We start from the raw sequence: 16,068 nt of genomic DNA, 5'->3' as shown, positions 1-16,068 counted from the left end.
ATTATTGCATCTAGAATCAAAATTGAAATAGCTAGATGGGGAAAAAAATCTTTGCATCAAATTTCTCTGATAAGGATTTGGTAGCAAACATATATAATGAATAAAGAAAAAGGCAAATAAATATGACTAATAGCTCTTCCCCAATAGACAAACACTCAAAGGATATGAATAAATAATTCTCAAAAGAACTGCAAAGTATTCATAATTATATGAACAAAATGCTCCAAATCCTTAATAACAAAAGAAATGCTTAGCAAAACAACCCTGAGGTTTCACCTCATACCTTGCAAATTAACAAAAATAAAAAAATTATCAATAGTCAATGGTGGAGGGGCTACCGAAAAATAGGCACGTCAATACATTGTTGATGGAAAGCATTTTGGAATTAAGCAAATAAAATGACTAAAATGTCCATGCCCTTTGAACCAGGGAATCCATTACTCAACTTATAGCCCAAGGAAGCCATTGATAAGGAAAAAACCTCTATATACTCCAAAATATTGATAGCACCTTTTGTGCTAGCTAAAAATTGGAAACAACGTAGATGTCCATCAATTGGGGAAGGGCTAAACAAATTGTAATACATGAATTAATGGAATATTACTGTGCTGTAAGAAATAATGAGTGTGATGAAAACATAGAAGCATGGAAAGATCTACATGAACTGATGCAGAGTGAAGTAAACAGAACTAAGAACACAGCATATACAGTAACTATATTATAAATAGAACAAAACCATACCAAAAAATAAAAAATGAATATGACAAAATTATAAAAATCAAGTAGATGAAGAGATATGAGAAGACACTTCCAAACTAACCCTTCATGGAGATGGGGGATACACAGGTGGATTGCATATGTTTGGAGGCTTTTTCAATTTATGAACCAATTGAGTAACTTTTTTCTTTCTCCAAAATACTATTTTTCATGTGAGATGGCTCTCTGGAAGAGGGAGGGATACATAGGATATTATGATGATGTAAGGAACAGAAAATATTAACAAAAACTTATTCAAAAAAAGAATTAATTGGGGAGTCAGTGTTTTGTTAGAGTTATGCTGGGTGTTTTTTTTTTTATGTGACATTGTAATATAGGCTCTGAAAATGGTACATATACATATTTACTTTCTATAAATACCCCAAGACAAGTAGACAGGATTCTGTTTAATGTAAAAGATGACAAAAAGAACATTAGAACTACAGTAGGTCAAGTGTACTTCTAGAATGAAAAAAGGAAGAAAACAGCACTATCATTGCTTCTGAGGTAAAAATGAATGGTACAGACTTTGCTTGAGATTCAGTTTAATTTCTACTACATAATTAAGTCAGAGAAAAAGTATAGATCAAAAACAACTTTGTTTCTTTTAAGATTACTACTCTTAAAACTATGAGTATAATTTATTTACTTATTTTTTAATTTCTCTTTTTTAAAAAAATTATTTTTATTATTTTTTTTTATTTTTAACATGTGTTTTTAAAACTTTGGGTTACAAATTTTCTCCCTTCCTCCCTCCCCACCCACCCTCATTGAAAAGGCAAGCATCTCAATACAGGTTATAGATGTGTAGTCATGCAAAACACTTCCATAATAGTCCTGCTGTGAAAAACTAAGTATATTTCCCTTCATCCTATCCTACCCCCCATTTATTCTATTCTCTCTTTTGACTCTGTCCCTTCTCAGAAGTGTTTGCTTTTGATTATCCTCTCCCCCAATCTGCCCTCCCCTCTATCAACCCCCTGCTCTCTTGTCCCCTCCCCCCCTTATTTTCCTGTAGGGTAAGATAGATTTCCATACCCCATTGTGTATGTTATTCCCTCCTTAAGCCAAATCCTATGAGAATAAGATTCACTCATTCCCTCTCACCTTCCCCCATTTCTCCTCCACTGGACAAGCCTTTTCTTGTCTGTTTCATGTGACATAATTTACCCCATTCTACTTCTCCCTTTCTCCTTCTCCCAGTATAATCCTCTCTCACCCCTTAATTTTATTTTCCAGATATCACCCCTTCATCTGCAACACACCCTGTGCCCTCTATCTATCTATCTATACATACATATAATTTTTTTTCCCTCTCACTACCCTAATACTGACAAAGAACTCATGAGTTACAAATATCATCTTTCCCTGCAGGAATGTAAACAGTTCAACATTAATAAGTCTCTTATGATTTCTCTTTCCTGTTTACCTCTTCCATGTTTCACTTGAGTCTTGTATTTGAAAGTCAAATTTTATATTCAGCTCTGGTCTTTTCCTCAGGAATGCTTGAAAGTCCCCTATTTCATTAAATGACCATTTTTTACCCTGAAGGATTATACTCAATTTTCCTGGGTAGGTGATTCTTGGTTGTAGTCCTATCTCCTTTACCCTCTGGAATATCATACTCCATGCCCTCCGGACCCTTAATGTAGAAGCTGCTAAATCTTGTGTTATCCTGATTGTGTTTCCACAACACTTGAATTGTTTCTTTCTGGCTGCTTGCAATATTTTCTCCTTGACCTGGGAATTCTGGAATTTGGCTACAACATTCCTAGGAGTTTTCCTTTGGGGATCTCCTTCAGGAGGTGATCGGTGGATTCTTTCAATTTCTATTTTGCCCTCTGATTCTAAAATATCGGGCAGTTTTCCTTGATAATTTCTTGAAAGATGATGTCTAGGCTCTTTTTTTTTTTATCATGGCTTTCAGACAGTCCAATAATTTTTAAGTTCTCTCTCCTGGATCTATTTTCCAGGTCAGTTGTTTTTCCAATGAGCTATTTCACATTCTCTTCTATTTTTTCATTCTTTTGGATTAGTGTTACAGTGCCTTGATTTCTCAAATTGTCATTAGCTTCCAATTTCTCCATTCTATTTTTAAAGGAAGTATTTTCTTCAGTAAGCTTTTGGACTTCCTTTTCCATTTGGCTAACTTTGGTTTTCAGGGCATTCTTCTCCTCATTGACTTTTTGGACCTCTTTTGCCATTTGGGTTAGGCTATTTTTTAAGGTGCTATTTTCTTTAGTAATTTTTTGGGTTTCCTTTAGCTTCACTCTCAGTTTTTCCTCTACTTCTCTTATTTGCTTCTCAAAATCCTTTTTGAGCTCTTCCATGGCCTGGGACCAATTCATATTTTTCTCGGAGGCTTTGGATGTAGGAGCGTTGGCTTCGTTGTCTTCTAGTTATATATTTTGATCTTCTTTGTCACCAAAGTAAGATAATATAGTCTGACTCTTTTTGCGCTACTTGCTCATGATCCTGGTGAATTACTTGAGTTATAAACTCTTTGTTAAGGTAGGGTTCTGTTTGCAGTGTGGAGAAAGTACTGTCCCAAGCTTTGGGGGTTTTGTGCAGCTGTTTTCAGAGATACTTCTAGGGACCTGTAAATTTTCAGTTCTTCCAAGGTGCTATGATCAAGGGCGAGGTTACTCTTTTCCTGGCCTGTGCTCTGGTCTGTGAGTGACCACAAGCACTCTTTTGTGTCTTGGAACTGTGAGGAGGATTTCCTCTCCACCACCACTACAAGCTCCACCATGCCAGTGCTCCTCTTCACCCCAGGACCACCACCCAGAACTGTGACCCAGATCCAAGCATGGGCAAAGCAAGAGAATCCTGCACCAGCAGAGAGATCCCTGCAATTCCTCTCTGATCAGCCACTCGATTTCTCCTCAGTCTGTGGGCCAGAAGCTCAGGAGGCAGCCACCGCCCCGGGGCCGAGCTCAGGGAATGGGGCTGGAACTCCACCATGATTCTCTCTCACTACTGCAGAAACACTTTTCCCACTGACCTTCTAAGTTGTCTTTGAACTTCACGGGTTGAGAAGTCTTGAAACTGTCACAGCTGCCTGTGATTCAGTCCTCTGAGGCCTGCTCCAGGTTCACTGCAACCTGCGCACCAACGCTGAACTGTGCTCCTCTCCCAGCCTGGCGCAATATACCTTTCTAATCAACCATCCAGGTTGTTTTGGGCTGGAAATTCGTTTCACTTTGTCTTTTTGTGGGTTCTGCTGCTTTAAAACTTGTTTAGAGCCATTTTTTATAGGTATTTGAAGGGGTCTGGGGGAAAGCTCAAGCAAGTCACTGATTTTACTCCGCTATCTTGGCTCCCTTATGAGTATAATTTAAAGTAGTGTTGGTCCAAATGAATAATTCTGGTAAAATTATTTAGATTCTTAACATAGTAGAAAACTGATTAATGAAAACATGTGTTAAAGCAAAGAGCCTTATTATACAATCTGTCAGTATGATGAGAAAATAAAAGAATTTCCATGTAATCTGTATGACAAAAATTCCATCTCAATCTTATAAAAAAGAATCTACCCATTTACATCTCTCTGCCTCTTCCTCACCCTCTCTCTCTTTCTTAGTTTCTGTCTCTGTGGAAAAAGTATCTCTAAAAAAAAAAAACCTTAGGTAATAGTATACAGGGATATAACATCACAAATTTAATAAGGATAAATGACATTAACATCTCATTTTTTTTCCAGCAAAATAATCTACCAAGAACACACTTGAAAGCCAGGAAATAATCATAAAGTATATCACTAATATAGCTGTCACAATGTCTTTTTCACCACACTTGAGTAACAGCCCTCACATACCATTTACTCTTATTTTACACATAATTCTAATTAGTGTGTGGCCTGGTTTCCTAGCCTATAACAGATCAAAAGTATCAAATCATTAAGAAGAAAGAAGATCTATACTATTAAGGAACATAAAGAGGGAGGAACACTTATAGCAACAAGAAGTGAACAATAACAAGAAAGAAACTGAAAAATGATTTTAAAAAAATATGGCAGCTTAAGGCTGAGCATGGGAGAAAACAATGATCCCTGTAGAGAGTACAATACAACACAGTAAAGTAATTGATATTCATAATGAAAACACTGAGTTGTGAAGAAAAGTTTATATCATGATCTATGTATTCTGTTTATCACAGGAAACACACACTTGATTTGAAGAAGACTTACATTCAATTTTTTTAAAATTTTGTGCTTAAAGGAGACTATTTCAATTATTTGGAATTTAAATTATTAAGAATAACTCATCTGACAATTTTTGATAAATGAGATTACTGTATGGGCTTTTTTTATAGGACTGAAATTCAATGTATATGAATTTTATAAGATATCTTATTAAAATACTAGAAGGAAAAAGAATGATATTAACTTAAAAGAATAACAATACCTGAAGAAATGATGAGTCATAATCCCTGTAGGAACTAGATCCTTTTTTATGGGACCTTTCTGTATGTTCAACATCCGAATCAAGGCTGTAGTCTGAACTGTCATCACTAGAGGGAGAATTATGCTGGAAAAAAGGTAAAAACCAAATACGTTATAAAGTGTAAATTTATTGTCCAAAGAAGATACAAACTCTTAGTGTTCCAACAATGAAGGAATCGGCCCCAACCTATATCCCTTGCAGTTTTCCAGGATTCCCAGGAAGGAAAAGTATAATCTCTTCTCTTTGTTTAAGAGCTTTACAAAGTAAGTACCTTTTTTCTTCACAGCTCTATCCTCTGCATCCCCCTAAGTAATCAAGGCTTTGGAAAAAAAGGAAAAGTAACCCTTCATAAAAAAATAAAAAAATAAATAATAAAACAAAACAAAAACCAGAATGGTAACCTCATGATTTAGATAGGATATTTATAACCTAAGAATGCTATTGTCTGCCTTTGCTAATGAGTAAGAACCTAAATTCTGACAAATATATAAAAAATGAAATAGCTACGAAAATAGAAAAAGTACTGGGTAAATCCTCCTATTTGACAAGTTACAATTGACAAAAGAAATACCAATTGTGATAAACATAAAACTGACTTTAATATTGAGATTTCATTAATATTTGCAAAATTTTACAATACACTCTATAAGACATCCTTATTTTCTATTATTATCCATCAATTTAGAGCACAATTCACTTACAATTCATCTTGTATGCCTCTTGCCTAGAGTCTCTCAAAGATTCTCATACTACTCCTTTCTTACTGAAGAGTAATATTCAACAACATTCTTATACCATAGTTTCTTTTTTAGCTACTTCCCAATTGACGGATACCAACTTTGTTTAAATTTTTTGGTACCATCAAAAGAGCTTGTATGCTTACATCAATAAATACTAGGCCTTTCTTTCTGTCTGACTTCTTTGAGACAAAAGTCTAGTAGTGGAAGAGCTGAGTCAAAGGATATAGATAATTAGTCAGTTTTGCAATTCCAAACTGATACCAAGAAATCCTAGACCAAATTATAGCTCTATGATCAATCAACAAGCATTTATTAAGCGCCTAATAAATGCCAGGCACTGTGCTAGGTGCTGAAGGCACATTAATAAAAGTGAACATTCTCCACTCACAAGAAGCCTATATTCTACACAGGCAGATAGCATGGACCTGTATATACCTGTATGTATGTTTATACAAAATAGATGCTATTTTGTTTTGGGGGAATCAGGTAATGGTTCTCAAAGAAGAAACTATTTGAGGAGAGTCTTGAAGAAATTAAGGTGTCTAAGATGCAGAGGTGAGGAGGTCCTTGCAGGTCAAAGGCATGAAGACAGAAGATAGAGTGTGTCGGGTATCAGGAACAGTAAGAAGGCCAGTTTGACAGGACTATCAAGTGTATAAGTAGGTTTGTAACAAATAATAAGACTGGAAAGGTAGGATGAAGTCAAGTTGTGAAGAAATTTAAATGCCAAAGGATTTTATATTTGCTCCTAGAGACAACAGGAAGTCACTAGAGTTTAATGAGTCAGAAGCCTGACATAGTCAGATCTGGATTTAAGAAAAAACACTTTGGCAGCTATATGGAGAATGAGAATGGAATAGGGAGAGACTTGAAGCACAGCAGTCAAACAGAGGGATATAGCAATAGTCCAAATAAGAGGTGATGAGCACTGAATTAGGGTAATAGCTGTGTGTTTGGACAAATGTTAGGGAGATATTTAAGTAGAAAAGATAAGATATGGCAAATGATTAGTTATGTAAGGGTAAGTGAGGAATTGAGCATGACCTCAAGGTTTTAAGACTGAGTGACTGGTGGGAAGGATAATGTTGCCCTCACCAGTAATAGGAAATTGGGAGGAGAGGTGAGTTGGGGAAATAATGAATTGTGTTTTGGATATTCTTAGTTTGAGATGCCTACAGGACAACAAGTTTGAAATGCCCAATAGTTAGTTTGTGTTCAGTACTAGTGCTAAGAAAAGCAAATAAATATAAAGCTCTAGGAGTCATCTATAGAGAGATGACAATTAAACTTATGGGAACCAATGAAATCACCAATGTGAGTACAGAAAGAAAAAAGAAGAGTGCCAAGAACAAAGTAAGTTAAGAGGTTGGAGTATGGATGATGATCCAGCAAAGAAGATTGAGAAGTAGCAGTCAGACAGGTGGGAGGAGAAACAAGAGACAGCAGTGTCTGGAAAATCCTGAGAATACAAGGGGTCAGTAGTATCAAATACCGCAGAAATTTCAAGAAGGATGAAGATTGGGAAAAGACCATTATATCTGAAAATTAAGAAATAAACGGTTAATTTTGGAGAAAGCAATTTCAGTTAACTGATAAGGTCAGAATCCAGAATGCAAAGGGTACAGAAGTGAATGAAAGAACGTAAGGTACTTAGTATAGCAGCTATTTCTAAGAGTCTGGTTGAAAAAGAGAAGAGAGACACAGGACAATAGCCTGAGGGGTTAATAAGAACTAGTGATGGTTTTGATTTGGGCATGTTTGAAGACAGCAGGGATGGAACCAATAAATAGGGAAGAATAATAAATGGGGAGGGAAAAATCTGTACTATCTACTGGAGATGATGAAATCAAGGGCCAACATTGGTCTTTGTGATGAGGGGCTGGCCTTGGTGAGAAAGTCTACCTCTTCATCAGAAACTGGAGTAAAGCAGGGAAAAAATGAGCGATTATGCCAAGGAATAGTTAAGTAAAGAAAAGGGAAGAGAGAGTTTGCTACAAATGTCCTCTTTTTTCTCCAAAAATTATGAGAGGAGGTCCTCAATTTAGAGTGTGGAGGGGTAACAAGTAGCATGAAAGACTTGAGAAGAGAGAATCTGGAATAGCCTCTGTGGGGCCTGGGATTGAGAATCAATTAGGAGGATCTAAAAGGATTACTTTGCTGTAGTGAGGGTCTGCTTGAAGTTAGAAAACAAATTTGTAGTGGACCATAGAATTACAAAATTTAAGAGCTGGAAGGGACCTTCTAGTTGCAACTGGCCTTCCAGTCCCAATCATACCCAAAGGGATCCTACATATACCCAATAAGTGGTCACCTATCCTTTGCTTGAAAACTTCCATGGAAAGAGAATCCATCACTTCTTAAAGCATACTATTTCACTTTTGGACAGCTCTAATTGTTAGGAATTTTTTTTCTAACATTGAGCCTAAATTTTCTTCTTTGTAACTTGTACCTATTCTACCTGGTTGTGCCGCTTGGAACCAAACAGACTAAGTCTAATACCTCTTACACATAATAATCGTTCAAAAACTTCTACACAGCTATCATGTCCCCTGAGTCTTCTTTTTTTCCAGGCTAACCATCCCCAATTCTTTTAATCAAACTTTAAATGACATACTCAAGGCCTTTCACCATACTGCTTGCCATTCTCTGGACAATTACTTCCAGCTTATCAATATCCTTCTTAAACTGTGGTTCCCAGAACTAAAGACAACACTCTAGATGTGGTCTGACAAGTGTGTAGTTGAGAGGGACTACTACCTCTTTATTCCTAAAAGCTATGCTTCTCTTAATGTAGCCCAAGATGACATGAGCTTTTGTGGCTGCCACATTACATTCTTGATTTATACTGAGTTTGCAGTTCACCAAAACCACTAGATCTTTTTCAAACTGCTGTTCAGTCATATCTACTCCATCTTACCCTAGACCCTGGAAGCAAGATAGTATAGTGTATAGAGCACTGGGCTTGGAGATAGGAAGACCCAATTTCAAATCTAGCCTCACATGCTTACTAGTCACTTAACCTCTGTTCGATTCAGTTTCCTCATCTGTAAAAATGGGGGTAATAATAGCACCTACCTCCCAGTGTGGTTGTGAGGATCAAATGAGGTTGCTATTTGTTGTTGTTCAGTCATTTTCAGTTGTGTCCAACTATTCGTGACCCCATTTTGGGTTTTCCTGGCTAAGATTCTAGAGTGGTTTGCCATTTTCTTCACCAGCTTACTTGACAGATGAGGAAACTGAGGCAAACAGGGCTAAGTGACATGCTAATAGTCACACAACTAAAAGTGTCTGATGCCAGATTTGAACGCATGAAGATGAGTCTTTCTGACTCCAGACCTGGGACTCTATCTACTGCACTTAGCCCAATGCCTGGCACACAGTAAACACTATATAAATATTAGTTGCTGTCATTGTCGTCATCATCATCATCATCATCATCATCATCATCATCACTATCATCACTATCATCTTGTACTAGGAGGTTATCTAGTTGGTTCAGTGGATACAGCACTGGACCAGAATCTGGAAGACTTGAGTGCCTCAGGCACTTTTAGTTGTGTAACCCTGGGCAAGTTGATTAACATTTACAATTATAAAAAAGGTAACTTCTAACCTTGTGTTTCTCACGTCTTCTCCTTTTCGATTTTTTCTTTTCTTTTTCTTTCTTGCGTTTCTTTCTTGATTTTCTGTGGGCTCTCTCACTTTTCTGTTTGTCATTCCCTTTTGCTTCTGGTTGCTCTTGTGTTTCCTCAAATCCAGCATCGTCTATTTCACCATCTTCTAATTCACCATCTTCTCTATAGGAGAATAGGCAAAAAAATGAATGTTTAAATGTCAATTCAGAAACTAACACATTAGACATATTTTCTTTATCTTTTCTGGAGGGTATGGGAATGGTCTAGACCTGTAATCTCATTAGCATAATGCCCTCTTAGAAAAGAACCAAGGTATATCAGTCCTTGCTCTGCAGATGTAGTTCATAATCTTTAGTTGCCTGGGACACTGAGAAGCTGAGTGACTCCCTGGATCACAAAGCCAGTACTATAAGATGCAGAGCAGGTCCCCATCTAGAATGGAGGAGGGAGACCCTCCCCAGGAGCTCCCTGTGCCAAAGATAACACAGCCCTGGTTTTAAAAAAAAAATCATCCTTTTTAAGTTTGCATTTTGAGTAAATTTTTGGAAGTATGAATAAATTTACAATATAGCCTAAGCTTCTTGGACACTTCAACAACAAATCAAAACTGTATAGTTTTATTTTTGAGATATCTGTGGATTTGAAAAGCATTTTATAAGCAGTAAAGTACTATACTATATAAGTTGAATCTATTATTACTCTTATTTGCTGCTTTATAATACTTTTTATTTCAATCATTTTAGATGTCTCTCTGAAATTGTTTTAATCTTCATGATGCAGGGTCACTATTCTGAAGATTAATTATTATAAAACAGGTCACAATCTCTCTGAAACTATTTCCTCATCTGAAAAAAAATGGGCATTAACAGCACTTTTGCTTGTCTTATAGAGTTTATAGGATCAGAGTTTTAGGCTGGAAAGGGACCTTAAGAAGTCATCTTAAGAGGCCACTGAAGCTATACTGTAGAGTGTTTGGTGGGGAGTAAAATGCAGGAAGACTGGAAAGGCAGGAAGGAGCCAGTTTGTGAACAGCCTCACATGCCCAACAGAAGAGTTTATGTTTGATCCTGGAGGCTATAGGGAGCACTGGAACTCACTAGAGGGGGTGGGAGGTTGACACTGCAAGACCTACACTTTAGAAAAATCTCCTTGTCAGCTGAATGGAAGATGAATTCAAGATAGGGAAGAGACTTGAGGCAGGGTTGTCAATTAGAAGGCAATTGCAATAATCCATGAAAGAAGTGGTTGGAAGTGATGAAGACATTACAGTAGGGTGGCATCTGTATACATATATATACGTAGGGTGGAGAGTATTTGGATGTATACAAGAGATGTTATGAAGGTAGATGTACCAAGATTTGACAACAGATTGTATGTATGAGATAAGGTATTGAGATACTGAAGTTAAAAGCCTGGGTGACTGTGAAAATGGTAATGCCCTTGACGCTAATAGGGGAATTCAGAAAAGGGGAAGGTTGCGGGTTCAGTGAAGATAACGAGCTCTGCATTGGACATGTTGGGTTTGAGATGCCTAAAGGACATCCAGTTTATAGATGCAGTAGAGGCAGATGGTAATGTATGACTGCTGCTCAGGACAGAGGTTGGGTCTAAATAAATAGATCCTGGAATTATCTGCATAGAGATAATTGAACCCATGGCAACTCATGAGCTCACCAAATGAGAGTATAGAGGGAAAAGAGAAAAGGGCCCAGGACAGAGCCTTGAGGAACTCACATTTAATGGGTGTGACCTGGATTAAGACCTAGAAAAGAAGTTTGAAAAGAAGCAGCCAGACAGGTTGAAGAACCAAGAAAGTATTGTCATGAAAATCTAGAGAAAGAATATCTAAGAGGTTGATTGACAGTTTAGAAAGTTGCAGAGAGATCAATAAGGATGAAGATTAAGAAAAAGTCATTGGATTTGGCAATCAAGAAATCCTCGGTAGGGGCAGCTAGGTGGTGCAGTGGATAGAGCACCAGCCCTGAAGTCAGGAGGACCTGAGTTCAAATCCGGCCTCAGACCAAACACTTGACACTTACTAGCTGTGTGACCCTAGGCAAGTCACTTAACCCCAATTGCCTTAAAAAAAAAAAAGAGATCCTTTGTAACTTTGGAGAGAGCAGTTCAGTTGAATAAGTGGGTCAGAAACCAGGGGCATTAGAAGCAAATAAGAGAAGTGGAGGCAACTAGTGTAAGATGACTTTCTCAAGGTATTTAGTTCAGAAGGGGAGAGATAGAAGACAACTAGTGAGCATGATCAAGTGAAGCTTTATTTTTCTTTTTGTAAGTGGAGGAGATGTGGGAGTGTTTGTAGGTAGCAGGGGGAAGAGAAAGGAATAAGCATCTATATAGCAACCATTATATGCCAGGCACTGTGCTACGTGTTTTACAAATATTATCTCACTTGATCCTTACAATAATCCTGTGAGATAAGTGCTATTTACCCTATTTGATAGATGATGAAAATGGGGCAAATTGAGGTTAAGTGACTTGTACGGGGTCATACCGCTGACAAGTGTCTGAGGCTGGATTTAAATGCAGGTCTTCCTAACTCTAGGTCCAGTGCTCTATTCACTGAGCCTCCTCATTGCCTTACCAAGTAGGGGAGGATATGAGACACAGGGGGAAAGAAAAGAGGGATGATAATGGGGGCAATCTGCTGGAGTATCTGCAGGGGGGATAGGAGTAAGAGTGCAGGTGTAGCGTCTTGCCTTGGTAAGAAAAAGATCTATTTCTTCATTCAAGACAAGGGTGAAGGAAGAGATCCTGGGGGAAAATGACTGAATGATGGGAGAAGAGGAGAGCAAAGAGAGTACCTTTTCATCAAATGGTTTGAATTTTTTTTTCTGTGTGTGAAATATGAGATGAGGTCCTCAGTTGAGAAGGTAGAAGAAAAGAGATCTGTAGAAGGTTTGATGGGGGATGAAAAGGTTTGGAATAGCTTCAGTGAGTGGGATAGCTCCCTGACTAGTAAGTTGTAAAAAGGTTTGCCTTGTTGCAGTGAGCACCAGTTAAGATTACTTAACATATATTCATAGTGGACTCAGTCTTCATGGCTTTGTGATTTTCTTTAGCTATGTTCAGCAGTATGTGAATAGCAGTGAAGGAGGTGGTTGATGGGAGTACTAAAAAGTTGGAAAAATGCTAGAGACACAGATACCATAACAATATCATTTTACAATTATGTGGAAATTTTTTTAGTTTTGAAAGGTACATTCAAGGACTCTCATTCATGGCCGAAATATCTGTGTAGAAACCTGGGTAGTGTCTGTTTAAAAAAAAAAAAAAAAAGAGAAGTGGTCTCTAAAATGGCTGTACTAAATGCAGCATGCTTGGGCAAGACTAAGTCTAAGTCATTTCCAAATTAAAAGATACTCTATACTCCTCTAGTAGACAGCATACTTCCCATCATAAACTATTAAATTATCAGCATAATTAGAGTTTTATTATTCCTTGGTAAGCTGAGCATAGATATTTCAAACCGTCAGATATGAGACAATAAGCACTATGTGACATAGTATGGAAGAGTTAAACTTCAGTGCTGTCATCTGTGTAATAAGAATAATCAAAGCACCTAACAGCAACTTTCTCACACAGAATTAATATGTATAGGGAACTTTGTAAAGTCCATTATATTTATCATTAACTAATCCCAATGAGATTTTTCCTGCTTCATTTCTACAATTTAAAAAATTACTATTATCTGAAAAAAAAAGATTATACAGATTATTTAGTTTAATAAAATTAATATAATTTTGTAGTTTTGTGATAGTTTTAATAAAGTATGGGGAAAATACCCTCAAAATATTCATGTTTAGAGGTGATTTATCTACCAATGATTTTTGCTTCAATTAACTTTATTTAGTAAAGAGAAAAAAATGGAGGCATAAAAGTCTAATGAAAAGAATACTAGATTCAATTATTAAACCAGCTATTAACTAGCTATGTGACCTTTAGTGAGTTATTTAATCTGACTCTAAGTTTCTTAATGTGTACCTTCTTTTCTAAAATTCTATGAATCTGTGATCCAAACACTTATTCAGTTTTCTCAGCTAACAACAAAACTGATAAAAAAATTCTTTAATGTAATATATGATAATATAGTATACATAATTTATAGAATATATAATAGATTCTAAATTTTAGGATACATAATATGTATTGCCTTATGCATATACTATATATATATATATATACACACTCATTCATTCATTCATTCATTCTATCATTCTATCTATCATGTTTAACTTATATGCCTTCCAAGTCCTATTCTAATACAGTATGAAAGGGAACCTGCCTTCTTAAAGGCAAAAGCAGGGAAGCACAAGCTCTGGCAAAGTCCTGCAAAGCTGAAATAGCCTCAAGTACGGGCCCAGCAATGGATTATATGTCTTTCAACCAAATATTAGCCTAGCTAACTTTGGAAAGTCTCATCACCAGAGGGCTGACCACTACACAAATTTTAGCATATCAACTCATCAACATCATTTACTAAGGCACTGAGTGTTATGTTCTGTACTAAAAAGGAAAGCCCCACATGGATGCAATCATATGTCTTTTAAGTAGGGGGTTCTTATCCTTTCTGTGTGTCATGCACCACTTTGACAGTCTAATGAAGCCTATGAATGCCTTCTCAGAATCATGTTTTTAAATGCATAAAGCAAAACACATAGGATTACAAAATAAACTAATTCTATCTATCTAAATCAGTCTATCAAAAAAAAGTTCATGAATTCCGGGTTAAGAATATTTGCTTTAAGTAGTAAATAAGCAGTTACTATAAATGAAACACGTAACTACCTACTTCCATGGTACATCAAACAACTAGGATATACTTTTTATAAGAAAAAGAATTAAACTGATTTGTCATGATAACTATTTGTATCAAATCCATCCTATGCTAAATTAACAATTTATAGTATACAGGGCATATCAAAATCAATTAAAGCATAAAACTACACTAAGTCTTTTGATATACCCCCTGTATAGAAAGTATAGAAAAGACACAGTAACAAGAAAAGTAGCAAGGTGGCCTTAGAGTCATGAAGACTTCAACTACAGGTGTTCAAGTTTGTTCTTATAATGGTTGTGTGACCTTGAGCAAGATATTTAATTTCCCAGCACCCTAGGCAAGTCTCTAAGACTATAAATTAAAGAGGTCTAGATCTGCATTGGTTTTTTCACTGGGAATTCCATTTGCCAATGAAATCGCAGATCCAGACCACACCTGAGTGTTACTGTATGCAGACATGAACAAACCAGTTACAGTAACAACCTACAGAAAATGAGGCTATGTAGCAATCATGTGTACTGAGAATATAGTCAAAACTCAGGAAGTTAAAAAGGCTTTGTGAAGTCCAAACAGTTGCAACAAAGTCTATGTACATTAAAATTCCCATGTTTTATTTTCAAGAGAGTCTTCTCCCTCAAAGCTTACATATTGATACTTTGTTGCTGTTCAATCTTTTCAGTCATGTTCAACTCTTTGTGACCCCATTTGGAGTTTTGTTGGTAAAGCTATTGGAGTAGTTTTCCATCTCCTTCTCCAGTCCATTTTATGGATGAGGAACTGAAGCAAACAGGGATAAGTGACTTACCCAGAGTTACACAGCTAGTAAGTGTAAGCTAGTAAGATATATCTTCCTGACTTCAGGCCTGGTGCTCTATCAACTGTGCCACCTAGCTACAAAAGAATTTTAACAAGCTTAAATTCTGTTTCCAAAAGATGAGAAACTGTTAAAACCACCAAGCCAAAGGACTGGAAACTCCCTCAGAGACTATCTAGTTCAACCTGAACCTGAAAAAGAATGCCTTCTACATCATTTCCTCTGAAATTTTTGTCATGCTGTTCAGTAAGCAAGACCCCATTACATTCAGAAGCAGCCCATTCCTCTTTTGGACAGCTGGAAGGGTAAAGTTTTTACTTACGTCAAGTACATATCTGCCCCTCAGCAACTTCTCTCCAGTGTTCCTAGTTCTGTTCTCTGAGGCCAAACAGAAAAGGCTAATCCTTTTTGTACATGACAGATGTTGAAATATTAAAAAAAACAAAAAACAAAAGACTATCATTTATCTTTTCCTCCACCCAAGTCTTCTTCAGGCGAAACATCTTTAGCTCCTTCAACTAATACTGGGGTAGGATTATCCTACAATGGAATTATCACTCCTCTAGTCTTGGACATAAGAACACTTTTCTTTCTTTATTTTTTTAAAATTTATTTATTTTTAGTTTTCAACAGTCATTTCCATAATATTCTGAGTTCCAAATTATTTTCTCCCCATCTCATAAGAACACTTTTCCTTACATTAAGTCTGAATTATTTCTTTGCAGTTTCTAACCATTGCTACTAGTCTTGACCACTGGACCCAAGCAATTAACTAAAAGTGATATCTCCCTAAGCCTTCTCTTCACCATGCTAAAGGTCCTCACTTCTTTCAATCTTCATAAGCTTCATCAGGCTAGTAACTCTCCTCCATAAAAACTCTAGTTGA

The 16,068-nt window shown here is 36.6% G+C and overlaps 1 protein-coding gene across 2 annotated transcripts in view; it reads right to left on the bottom strand.

Moving 5' to 3' along the window:
• Positions 1-16,068, bottom strand: part of ZC3H6 (zinc finger CCCH-type containing 6) — a 75,039-nt gene that overhangs the window by 41,623 nt on the left and 17,348 nt on the right. The window contains exons 1-3 of one of the 2 annotated variants that reach the window (XM_027853896.1): positions 15,505-15,584; positions 9,555-9,738; positions 5,163-5,285 (exon numbers count right to left, since the gene is read on the bottom strand). In XM_027853896.1, coding sequence (XP_027709697.1) covers positions 5,163-5,285; positions 9,555-9,738; positions 15,505-15,515 — 318 coding nt within the window. In that variant the 5' untranslated portion in view covers positions 15,516-15,584. Of the gene's footprint in view, positions 1-5,162; positions 5,286-9,554; positions 9,739-15,504; positions 15,585-16,068 lie in introns of those variants that run through there. The other variant, XM_027853895.1, reaches the window with a different exon arrangement.

The sequence above is a fragment of the Vombatus ursinus genome, unplaced genomic scaffold (genome assembly GCF_900497805.2).
Source record: "Vombatus ursinus unplaced genomic scaffold, bare-nosed wombat genome assembly UNPS02010219.1, whole genome shotgun sequence".
Taxonomy (NCBI): Eukaryota; Metazoa; Chordata; class Mammalia; order Diprotodontia; family Vombatidae; genus Vombatus; species Vombatus ursinus.
This window is presented reverse-complemented; position numbering and strand designations above follow the sequence as displayed.